The sequence below is a fragment of the Scylla paramamosain genome, chromosome 15 (assembly GCF_035594125.1).
Source record: "Scylla paramamosain isolate STU-SP2022 chromosome 15, ASM3559412v1, whole genome shotgun sequence".
NCBI classification, from domain to species: domain Eukaryota; kingdom Metazoa; phylum Arthropoda; class Malacostraca; order Decapoda; family Portunidae; genus Scylla; species Scylla paramamosain.
The window spans coordinates 20,658,279-20,671,670 of record NC_087165.1 but is presented as its reverse complement, the minus strand read 5'-3'; the positions used below and the strand labels follow the sequence as shown (position 1 = coordinate 20,671,670).

Below are 13,392 nucleotides of genomic sequence, written 5' to 3'. Positions count from 1 at the left end.
TGTGTGTCTGCATTTCCTGCCTCTTTTTTCTTAACCTCTGCTTTGCTTCACATGTCAATTTCTATTCCTAACAATGTTGCTAAACGAGCGTGTTCCGGGTGGAGGTTGACTCATTTCTTGCTGAGCTGCTATTACCCGCATAACTGTCTTCACTAAGCGGACCGTATTTTGAAACCCTTCATTCTCTCATAAGGAAAGAACATGCGCTTCAAAGGCCACTAGTCTGATTCCCATGGCAGCTTTTCCCACTGACGATGAAGAATGCTAGTTAATATATCAATAAAATCACGAAAATAAAATCAAAACCCTAAATAATTTTCATTACAGCCTGTTCAAAGTAGTCGAGATAAGACATCGCAATATCTGAGGAAAGATCCCGGTGTAATATCTCCCTCCCTTCCCTGAGCTTTGACACACAAGAATCGGGAGAGGTGAAGGCTTCTCCCTACACGGATGGTCCAGAGAGTGACACTCGCTCTCAAGTGTAGCAGAGAGAGCAACAGCGGAACTTGACTTTCATGCGCTTCAGTTGCTTGGCCGAGAAAGGCGTGTTCTCTGCCCGGCGAAGGGAAAGTGATATACATAGATATAAGACAAGCCGTGCACGTGTAAAACAGTCAAGTGAAAGGCGTATTTGTAGTGTAACTTATTTCCGCTCAATATTTTTTCTTCTTTATTGTTTATATCTCTCACTGCATCTTGCTTGTCACGTCAAGTCACTTGTCAGGGTCTTGCCTTCCGACTGTCAGCTACTTGAAAAAAAAAAAAAAAAAACGTCTGCAGGTGACGTAACTTGCAGAAAACGATGACATCTGCCAGCGTAACATTGAGCAATGCATGGTGTGTGTGTGTGTGTGTGTGTGTGTGTGTGTGTGTGTGTGTGTGTGTGTGTGTGTGTGTGTGTGTGTGTGTGTGTGTGTGTTGTAATTCGCTCCACTAATACTGAGCCGGAACACAGATCAATGACTCAACACTGTGTGGATCAAGAACAAATTTAATCTAACTCTTATCAGTGTGCTTATTGAGGCCTTGCGCAGCTACACACACAGTGAAGGGGGGAAAAAAGAGCTAGTTATCAGCGCTACCACCTCTTCATTTCATTACCTGGTGAGCTCTCCAACAGTATCTCTATGGTACTGGAAGAAATGCTTGTGTTAATTTATTCTACTATACTTTTTCTTCCATAGAGCATCAAACAACGATCTCATCTCAAACCTTTTATGAATTTATGTAATTTTCTCTCGAACCGTTAAAAAATAATAAAAGAAAGTTATCTCGTGAATCTACCAGACTGCATCCAAGCGAGGCGCCAAGAGACCAACTGTGCAGTGAGTGAATGAGTGAGTAAGAGAGTGGAAAAGTCCCGCGGTCGTCGGCAAAAAGACTTAATGTAGCCCACTTTGAGGCGCCTCACAGCAGAACAAAGAAACGCCAGTGAAACAAAGAAAAATATGGAACACGCAGTCCACAGTCACCACCGCCACCACCACAACTACCACCATGCATTCATCATCCCAGTCTAACCTAAACCAGTCATTCAGAGGTCAGGATGAATAAAACCCAAATGTCAGACAATATACAGGCAAATTAGTATACGGCATTTTTTTCCTTTCTCCTGATCCCTCTGTCTTTGAGCAGCTTGTAGAATGGCAAGCTGCAGTGACTCGTGGAAAGGCAAAAGGCAGGGACAGGAGGGGCAAGAGGGAGGAGGTGGTCGTGCATTTATACGAAAAATCACACGTGCTGTCATGACTGGGAGTGAGTAACCAGCTACACGCACCTCTGCTGTTAGACTTGCATTTTTCACTCCCTCGCAAGTCCTTTGGTCAACCGAATGACGATCTCCTTACAAACTGACAATGGATAGACTCTTAGCATTGCCACTTATCCTCTAATCTCCCATACTCCATTCAGCTTTCTTCTTTATGGACTGGAATCTTGATGGGGCTTTTTTGGGTTCTTCTTTGTTGTCCTAGGCCAGTGTCCCTCTTACATTAAAAGAAAAATTGTCGCGATCTTCTTGGGTCCCTAGTTTTTCTAAGAGGCATTTAGGAATTCAAGGGAACGGCTACGACAACATTTCAGATTTTTTTTTTTTTTTTTCTGACTGGAAAAAAAGCGCCAGTCAGTGTATGAGTGTCTGGCATGTTGCTGGACTACTGACCAAGACTCCTGCATGCTTAGTATAACCTCGCCTATCAAGGAGAATGAAGACACTGCAGAACAAACATAAGATAGTACCGAGTATATGAGTTATCTTTAATCCCTCATGAATATATAGATCAAGTCGTCTTCCTCTACACGTTTTATGGGTTCGCTATTCTGAGAGAGAGAGAGAGAGAGAGAGAGAGAGAGAGAGAGAGAGAGAGAGAGAGAGAGAGAGAGAGAGAGAGAGAGAGAGAGAGAGAGAGAGTTTTAAACAATAGGTATCACAAGTCATACAGAAGAGGGGTTGATCTGTTGGGTCAGCGTACATCCTAAAGACCAAACACTCACTCCTTGGGTCTTACGCTCCTATTGCGTCTTTTGTCAAGCTGGCGGGATTTCCTGCACCACCTGCACTATAACACTAAGAGCCGCAGCATTAAGTCCCACAGGAGATTGCCACTGAGTAGGAACGGAAGAGCAGGAGGAGGAGAAGGGGGAGGAGGTGACGAACCAGGAGCAATGCAACAAAGATGACCTTGGTTACTCTGCGCACGTGCTTAACCATCCACAAGCCCTAGATATCTCCCGTCATTCACTTCCTCTGATGATCCTTCCTTTTCTTCCTTCCTCCTTCATCTGCCTTCCTCTCCTACTCTCCCTCTCTACCTCAATCTCTTACTCTATTCCTTCTGTCTTCCCGTCTATCTTATCTCCAACTCTCCCTCCATCCCTTTCTCTTTCCACTCTCCTTCCTTGTCTTCTCTCGTCTCACCTTACCTTCTTTTTCTCTCTCTCTCTCTCTCTCTACCTTACCTTCTCACTCTCCCTCCTTCGCTTCTCTCCATCCATCTTACTCTCCCTCCTGTCCCTCCATCCACCCTATATTATCACTCACCCACCCCCCCCTTCCTTCCCTTCTCTCTCCACCTGCCTCATCCTTCTCCTCACCCGCATGTTTCCGCTCCATCCACCTCTCTCTCTCTCTCTCTCTCTCTCTCTCTCTCTCTCTCTCTCTCTCTCTCTCTCTCTCTCTCTCTCTCTCTCTCTCAACAACAGGTGGTGATGTGCAAGACAAGAAAGATAAGTCGGGAAATCAATAATACACTGACGTAATAGTTTTACATACATACATACATACATGTCATACCTATACTGTGTGTGTGTGTGTGTGTGTGTGTGTGTGTGTGTGTGTGTGTGTGTGTGTGTGTGTGTGTGTGTGTGTGTGCGCGCGTCCTTGTGTGTATACTGTCTTACGCTTCGCTACAACACATGAATACCGTGTGAGTAAGTCTCAGATTCAGAGGCGTCATCGAAAAAAGAACAAAAAAGAAATATAAACACACACACACACACACACACACACACACACAGAGAGAGAGAGGCGGGTGGGGGGAAAGGAGTTGGAGGTTAAGGAGCAGGAATTTATGCGAGGAAACGGCGGTCCACAGTTACTACGACGTGACCCGGCCACCCACTACAGCTTCGACTTAACACTTTCACCGCCAAGTAGAACCAACCCCATCCTCCACACACACACACACATACACACGCTCTCTCTCTCTCTCTCTCTCTCTCTCTCTTTGGCAGTAACACCTTTCCTGACGTCCCCCACAACCCAGTTACATCCATTTCCATTCGAGCAGCGCGCAGTGCACCGAAAAAAAAAACAGTTCGTCTAGAGTGCCTGGCTGCCATACACTCCTTGCTGCCCTACTGTTGCCTTCCGAGCACCACGGAAAAAAGACTGAAATGATAATAAGAATCACTGCTAATATACTACGTGACGTTGACACCTTGCACGCACCGCTATTTCTCGCAGTCCATGACACGCTCAGGCGAGTGACGCTAAGTGGACTGCTACTCACGTAAGTACCTGTCGTACCGTGAGTGTGATGGCTACATACAGATGAAAAGCAGTCAAATACCGATGGCGAACTGTTTCTTTATCTTGGATTAATTTGCTTTGATATTAAATAGTGAAGTTTTACTGAATCCAAATATAACTCGGAAGATTAAAAAAAATAAATAAATGTAACGTGTACAGTGTAACCCTCACATCACGGTAAGTATTTATCGAAAAAGCGATGTCAGGTGAGCCACTTACTAATTCTCTGTTATGCAATGAGGAAAAGAGGAACTCCAGTATTTCCAAAACAATGATGAGCTGCGATGACGCCTCCCAGACACCTCCAGCCCGGCGAGGCGAGGCGAGGCGAGACAACGAGCTACCACCTTGTCTTTGCACTGGAAACAAAGCAGGTCTTCCCTTTCCAAGCCTCGTCTTTTAAGGCAGAGATTTAAGAATACCGTAAAATTCATCAGTGTAAGATAAAATAGCTTGGAAAGAAAGGGACTGAGTTGTCAGCCTAAATAAAATGCACATTAAAGGCGAGTCACTTTCATCTTCGCATAAAAATAATCGAAAATGAGATTTTACTTCCGTAATAAGTAGATAAATAAATATATAATAAAATAATAAAATACAATGACAACACATTGACTAAAAAAAAGTGGTGCAATTAAAATATGCTTTTAAATTTTCACTAGCTCTTTCACTTATACTACTAGTTCCTTTCCATTCAATATTTTTAGCGACGCTCAACAAACTGTAACAGAGAGAGAGAGAGAGAGAGAGAGAGAGAGACGCAATACAGCATGAAGACTTGACCTGTCTTGAAACTGTCTGGAACTCCCAACTAAAAAGTATTATGTGAATGCACACACACACACACACACACACACACACACACACACACACACACACACACACACACACACACACACACACACCTCCCTTGTTCTGGAGTAACAATGTGTTGATTCGCCTCGCCATATCCGTTACCTGGCGGTTGGGTTACGACAGGTGAGATGGTGATGGCCGCCGCACACCATCACCCACGCCTCTGCTGCTTGTACCCTCCACTTTGTAGTGTGAGGGGCAAAACAGGGCACAGCAAGGTAGCTCCATAATAGTAACTAAACAGTAAATCTATGGTGCATGAGAGGGGTGGCGGCGTCACTACATAAACAGCTCGTTGGAAAGACAAGCAGCGATCAACTTGGCCATATCTATGAGCTCTCAAAAGATTCCCAGTTCCCCCCACCGTTCTGCCGCCCCTCCACCTACATCATCTTGCGTGACTCATGTATAGTGTGGATAAAGTAACAAGATGGCCAAGAATGAGATGGGGCGGGGTTGTGGCAGGCGGAGATGCAGGTGCGCCCTCCCGCCCCGCCGCGGCAGGTTTAAATCCCCACATTCCAGGTGGTGATAAGCAAAACCACAGCCCGCCTGGAACCTTACCTCGGCTTCCAGGACGCCCTTCACGGTGATTCCCACACCAGGATCAAACTGCAGGGTAACTCCAGGCTTGAGGACGAGAGTTGCGCCCTTCTGCACCACCACGTCCTGGGTCACTGTGTAGGGGGAGCCTGTCAGGTCACACTCCACCCTGTTGACGATGCTTCCTCCAAGACTACATGCCACGACGGGCCGCGCTGTCACAACCACCAGTGTCCACCACAACACCACTATGCGTGTCATCGCCATGCTGTCACCACCACAACCACCACCACTGCCACAACAAGGAGCACACCTAAAGTGCACGAGGAGCGGCCAGTGTCAGCAGCCTCCCATCGTCGTGGCTCAAACAGTACTACTAGCTGACGCGCCTCTGGCGCTCCGCCCCACTCCCTGGCCTCGGACTCGTAAACGTTGACATTCAAAAGAATCGAGGCTATAATCCATGATTACAGGAACCCTCTGTTATTCAGCTGCATGGCTTATTTTCCTACGGTAGGAGAATGCATTTGACAGCTGTTATTTGGCCAGGATGTATACTGAGACACAGCTTAGAATAAATATAAACACCGATGATATTAGTGTCCAGCAGAGGTATGAAGTGGTCACGTGACGTGACGTCATCCAGGTAGCTCCGCCCATCTCAAACAGAACATGCACGCTCGTATTTATTCTTTATAATATTAACCGTGAGTCAGCATCTATCTTACACTGCAATGCGTAGCAGTGTACACTTTCTGCACGAGCATACTTTCCAACCGTGCAGTGCGGGCTTTCTAACCTACGCTGTAGATTACCAGTTTAGGGAAGAAGGTAAATATTACGCCACCTGTTGGCAGAGGAAATAACTAGTCGGGCGGGATCACTGCTTTGGTAGCAGTGACGTTTGCCTCACGAGGATTTAAAATTCCCCGGAACTGCTGTACTTCATAACACGTCCCTTTAAATACTAACTGAATATCATAATTCGCATGATTAGGTGGTGAATTTTTCAGTGCTAACCTTAGCTCATGAAATGGTTTCATAAATACATATACAATAAAGAAATAGAGGAGCATTTCGTTCAGTAACAGGCAGAGAACCACAGGGATGTGCAATGCCCTCTTGTGTTGTGTCACAACACGCAGTGGGCGGAGGACGTGCTGTAGCCCTGCGTACTTCTTGACGAGACAGTCACGATCTGCAGGACAACCACAGGACACGACACTAATTGATACCAGGTAATATAACAGTGCGTTTAACAATAATTCAGTAGCCAGCAGGAATAGCGTAATGGATTAACAAACTGTGATGGAGAACAACCTATGTTATATATATATATATATATATATATATATATGTGTGTGTAAATAGATAGATAGATAGATAGATAGATAGAGAGAGAGAGAGAGAGAGAGAGAGAGAGAGAGAGAGAGAGAGAGAGAGAGAGAGAGAGAGAGAGAGAGAGAGAGAGAGAGCACACGTGTCCAATCAAAACAGTTCATATACATGGGATAGCGGATCACGACCACGGAGGCTTCATAATCCTCCTTGATCACGACCCACAGGTGGAGTATTACGATGCCTCCTCCCACCTCAGCACGTGTTCACTAGCGTATGAGTCGCAGGCGTGACAGTTGCTGTAATACTGTGTCAGGAGAGGCAACTGATTGACTGCGAGAACAGTGCTCTGCAAGTAGTTGCATATGAAAAAAAGATAAATGAATAGATGAAAAATTACTTCGTATCATAAAAGTCATATTTGCTTGTAGTATGAAATTAAACAAATTGCAAATATCTGTAAAGGAAAGTAATTATCAGAATGATGTAAAGTTAACTTAAGAAAGTCTAATTGTGTTTAAGCCATGCTGGGATGGAGGAAGTGCCACGAGCGAAGGAGGAAAACATTCCAAAAATTATGATGCACGAGGAAAACCATCGCGGCCGGTGCGTTGAGATGACACGTGACGCCACGCTTAGGTTGCCAGTGATACGCGGCCTAGCTCCTCTGCCAGGTAATGCCTCGCGTCCCTCGATCAGGTCTGTGGCACCCAGCACTGTGGCAGCCGACACAGCACACTGAATCGTAGTATCTGACTTTCTTAACTACAAAAGCTGGAGTATTATCGTGGCCTTGGGTAGACAGCGAGACCAGCCCATGCTGCTACTTAGGGATGGACAAAGGAGGACTGCTTTGGCATCTTTCTTCGGTCGTCATCTGCGGCATTTTATTTCTTCCTTGTCGAGGTAAAACACGCACAGTCACTCACAACACACCTAATAACATGAATAATGTTTGTATATGTTAAAATCAAATTTCACAGGATAAGGTAACGATGCTTTGACTTCTGAAAACTGCAAAACATGTCCTTACGCTTGCTTGTCGTGTACGCAGAATGTGACGCGGGAAAGCAAGACTGGGAGTCGCTTGAAGCTCGTCCAGCTCTCCAGCAACACGCTGCAAACACGCTGGATTATGAGGAAAAAGTCTACGACACCGGCCCTGGTCTCTCACGTACTGAATATGAAAGTTATGAACAGGTCGACGATACTGTGGATGATTATGATTGGTATCAAGATTATTACAAAAAATACGAATTCTTCGCTAGGCACACCTTGATGTCTGAAAGGTACCAACCCGAGTTCATCATAGAGAACGCAGGTCTTTGTAAGGATGACACTGCTGTCCTCATTCTGGTCAATTCCAGACTACGTAATCGCTTTGCTCGAGATAAAATTCGAGAGGTCTTTAAGAAAACATTCAGTGACTTAAGAACTGCATACGGATTTTTCTTATCGAAACCGGGCGATGCGGAGATGAGGAGGCAAGTGGAGAAGGAGAGCAGCGTGTGGGGCGACATGATCGTAGCGTCCAGCGAGGAGGCGTACCGGCTGCTCACCATCAAAACCGCCTATCTTCTCCACTGGGTCGCCTCTTTTTGCCCAAATTCCACCTACGTCGCGAAGGTTGATGATGACGTGTACGTGAATATGCCCAGACTTCTAAGTGTGCTGGATGTCCCGAGGAACTATACCGTGCTTGGGAAGGTGAGTGGCAGCAGATTATAGGCATGTATTCAGAAACACTTTTCTCTCTAACCACAATTATTTTCAAAGGCCACAGAGATAACTGACGAGACTCTCAAGAGTGTCTATCCTGTTAATAATGTAGAGATATTACTAATCTATCACTAGAACCATAAAAAAATCCTGACAACCCTTGTCACTTCAACGAGAACTTATTGAATGTAGTGGAGATGCGGCGCAGAAGTGTTTTTGAATAAGCACCTACTAAACCTTCTTGAGTCATGTCATTCCTTGGAACACGATAACAGTGAGACGACCTGCTCTTTTAAACGTCACTAATGCCGCTGCGATGTCATAAGATTAATTTGCTTGAAGTAATTGTTGATGTTTATCAATCAGATCTGCACTAATTGCGTGCCTTTTCGGGGAATTGGTGAGTCCCTGGGAGAATCACTGAGGAGCTCTGCCTCGGTGGTGGTGACCCGCCGTCATGTTCCTCTTACCAGGTTCCCGCCCTTCGCCATGGGCCCGGCCTATGTCTTGACAACAGGTTAGGGCAATTTTTGATGTAAAGTCTGTGTGTGTGTGTGTGTGTGTGTGTGTGTGTGTGTGTGTGTGTGTGTGTGTGTGTGTGTGTGTGTGTGTGTGTGTGTGTGTGTGTGTGTGTGTGTGTTTGTGTGTGTGTGTTGTAATAAATGGCGATATATTTTTTTCATTCTATTTAATGTCTCAGAATTGAATAACTGTTTTACTGATCATCACAAGCTACAAGTGCAGCGCAGCATTGCTTCACTGGTACACCATCACTCTTCATTATAACACAGCTTGACATGCTTGACAGTCCAGCAGCATATGAGTGGTGTAACGCGGAGCTGTGGATACGATACATCTTACTCAAAATATGTAGTATTATTGTGGTTTTCATCTTACAAAATCCAGTGAGTGGTAACAGATTTCAGTCTTAGAATATACCCTGTGCCGGCCATTATTTACCTTTTTTTTTCCATAAGATTTATCTAAAAGTTAAAGACGTAATGGGAGTAAACATCACACTTGCTTACCTTGATGACTTTAAGTCGAAAAAGTCTTTCGGAGATTGGCGACGACGAGCGAAATGTGGGGTGTCGGGACCATAGACTTCTGACGTGGAGAGAGTGGAGGGCTGGCGGGGGAATGAGAGGGAAACTCATAGGACAAGCTTAGTGCAATTCCCAAACACACGTTAGTGGAAAGCTAGCCAAGGTTACTCCACCATGTTCATAAACACTGATGTCACTCAGTGAGCTAAATGTGTACAATAAAATGTTACTGTCATTGAGGACAAGGTTGGCACTCCGCACAGGAACATTTCAAGTATCATCCGAAATTCACCTTGCCATTGTAATATCAATTATGCATGAGATACGTGATACACGCACAGTTCTATTGAAATATCTATTATGAAAGAAGTACGTAAGTACGGGATATGAGTATATTTGTTAGCCAGTAAATTCCAAAAAGGAATCTAGATAAAGCTTGGTGAGAGCAAATGAAGGTCTGGCATGATTCTACTTGATTCTGTGTATTCACCATCAGGTCCGTAAGGCACAAATTATTTTCCGGTGTAAGAAGGCCACTCCACATGCATGCCAAACCAAAGACAAAAGTTCACCAAGAGCCTGCCATGTTCTAAAATCTTTGTATTCTGAATTGCATTCCAATATACGCTATATATTTGAATTATTATTATTTTTTTCTAATACACAGTTAAACAGGAAAGCACTGATGATACTCCTTTGCTTTCCCCTTCAGATTTGGTTGCACATCTTCTGGAAGCTGCTTTGCAAATGGTCTATTTTGAATATGAAGATGTATTTTGGACTGGTCAAGTGGTGGACGAGATCAATGAGGCACGAGGTGTGGCTGCCAGACCAGACTCTGAGAGTATCAAGGACAAATATTACAGTACAACTCATTTTACCAACTGGGAAGTGCATCATGAAGACGTGGCTGCCTGGCGCCTTGATTTCAGAGGCACTGTTACCCCCGAGTTCCTAAGCCTTGCTCACCAAGCTGTCACTATCCATGGCATCGACTGGTACAACCAAAAACAGTTTGTGGCTGCCTTGGCCAAACTGTTGGTGTAAAAAGCAGTATATACTGGGTTGTCAAGAGTTTTCACTGAGAAAATCAATGCGTAATCCAATATCCCACTACTTTCTTGGGTGAGTATTTTAATAGAGTTTAAAAAAATTCTAAGCTGTATAATCTTTAAATCTTATTCCTGTAGTGTAATTCTAGATATCTTAGTTTGCTGCTAGTTTCTATTAATTTTCTAAAAATGAATTTGATGTATTACATGTATGAATTGTAAATATTCTTGAATGTGAAGTATCGATTTATATAAATATTATGACTTCTTTAGATGATTCTTATTTAGGAAATAGCTCTTCTTTCTTTATATAATTGTACTGAAAGGTATTCTGCAAGGAAGCAATTTTACTTGTGGCTGTCCTGTCCTTGTCGCAATAATAAGGAAATATTTGTGTTTTTGCATCTAGAGTGATAAAAAGAGGCTGCATTAATGATGTCTCCTGTATCTTCTCTATCTGGGCTGTCAGCTTTCCTTCCCTTAATTTTCTTGAGAGGGTTTTTGCCTGCTCTCTTATAAAGTTAAATTACACATTCTTATTTCCCTGCGCTGCAAACACTCACAAAGAAAGACCATCTCTGCTCCTACTTCACTACCCTGCCAACTTTTTATATAAATTAACTAACGCATTTGCTGTTCATGTGATACAAAAAAAAAAAAAAAAAAATTCTCCCCAACCAATTTAGTCTCTTGTGAACAGTCACTTGTGATTTCTGCTGCTTCCGTGAACTTCTTTCTTCCATCTTCACTGCCTTGGGTTCCCTGGGGTGATGCCTAGCACTAGACAATGGCTCACCGGTGTGTGGATCTGCGTCGGAGCTGACACTGAGGAGACTGGATGTGTTTCAGAATGAATGTCTGTGAATGTATCTTGGCGCTCTGCACTCGTGTAGTGAGGATGGAGGTAGAGGCCAACATTCCATTACTGCACATACGTCGTGACGCCCTTCTACTAGCACATGAAATTAAAACAGCCAGGAAGGCTCTCTTTTGTATACCAAAACTGGGGGTATCCCTCCACCCTTTATCATCAGCTGGCTCCCGGGGTAGAATAGAAGGCTGTCACTAATGAGGTGGAGCTGCAACAACATTTCAGGGTCCTCATCGCTCGCCTCCCTCCATCCCTCCATCTCTACACAAACGGCTTCAAGACGAGTGAATGTGTGGGTACAGATGTGTGGTCGTGTGAGTGTGCCCTCAGATTTCGACTGCTTTTGCTGTAGATAAGGCCATAGACTTGGCAATAAATTTATGTCAATAGTCGGTAGTAATCTCTTTTCTGATTCTATGTCAGTCCTTCAGATAATATAGTTCGGCCACATGGATACAAATGAAATCCAGGACAACATCATTAATAAGTTGAATTCATGTCGTAAATCCTTCTTACTGATTTAGGTGCCTTGATATTCCTGTATACAGACTGACATGGTGGCTAGGTCGTCTACATTGCTCGAGGGAGCGTGGAACTTCGTCTGGATCTCCAGTCATGTCTCTCATTTGTAAAATTATCAGTAAACTCCTGTGCAAAGTCACTAGGGTAACCTACACCTACACACAATCAAACACATCCTGGGCGAGTAGGCCTCCTTCCACAAGTCGAGAGGAGATGGTCCTCGCGCGCCGCAGGATGGGCTGCACCCTCCCTACCTATATACTTCCATACATCGCCAACACCTTCCCCCATAATGTGCCACTTGCAATCTTACCCTCTCTGTCGAACACATCCTGCTTCACTGTGTGCGTTATCGGGAAGAGAAGCGGTCTTTGGTGGCTAACTAGCGGGGCCGCGGCCTCTCGCTAACGCAAACCACCCTTTTAGATGATGCACACCCGGATTTATGATTTTCCTGACTAGGCCCAATTTATTCAGAGCTGTGATTTACATGTATATATTATGCCATATGTATATCATGCACTGTGTATATAAAACTGATAATTGTGTGTAAATAAAAGTATGGAAGTATGTATGCATCGTGTATTGCGTGATTTATATATGAACTTGTTCCTCACTCATGTTGTACATACATAATATGTACAGTCCGTTCAAGGAAAAATGCAATATCAAGTCTTCTTTAAACAGGGCAGCATTGTTCTGAAGCCCAGCAGCGACATGGATGTATACATGTATACATGTTACTCTGTACTTGGAAGCCACATGTACTGTACTGTCAGAGCCACATGGCGTACATGTTTACCCTACCTCACCTTGATGTAATGCAATGAAATGCACTTTACAGTCCATGATTTTTTTTTTTTTAGCTAAGTAAATCCATTTTTCTGCATTTTTTTTTTCTGTAAGCAGCGTTTTTGTAGCAGCTTGAAATGAAGGAACTTTCAAGTCATTTTGTAAATGATATATGGTGCACATGGGTACATCTTTCAGCAGGCTTGGGTGGTTTTGCAGAAGTGTTGTGGCAGCAACTGGTGGATTCTTCCAAACTACTCTCTTCACCAGTTTGTCTGTAGCTTTTGTGGTCTATCTAGGTCATCCACAACCAGATTTACGGTGTGGAACAATATTAGGAAGCAGTCCCTCATCAACGACCAGGGTGGCATGGATGCCAGTAGATTTTGAACGCAATTCAATAGCAGCAATAGAAACATTTTCTTGTCTCCATGCAATAGCCTTCAATAGAAAGTGTACTAGCGCCCATACATCTACTCACAGACGATCAAGTAATCAGCAACAAGTTTTATTTATTTATTTATTTATTTATTTATTTATTTATTTTGCCGACATAATAATTTTGCAGTTGAGAGGTAGTAGTTCTTTCGGGCACTTTTGAATATACTGAGATCAGGCTTA

At 43.9% G+C, this 13,392-nt stretch overlaps 1 protein-coding gene across 1 annotated transcript in view; it reads right to left on the bottom strand.

Annotated features, from left to right (window-relative positions):
• The window catches only part of LOC135107627 (protein bark beetle-like), a 77,864-nt gene extending 72,042 nt beyond the window's left edge, over nucleotides 1-5,822 (bottom strand). The window contains 1 exon segment of the mRNA XM_064017686.1: nucleotides 5,453-5,822. Within this exon segment, the coding sequence (XP_063873756.1) occupies nucleotides 5,453-5,698 (246 nt within the window). The 5' untranslated portion in view covers nucleotides 5,699-5,822.
• Between the last annotated feature and the right edge of the window lie 7,570 nt (nucleotides 5,823-13,392).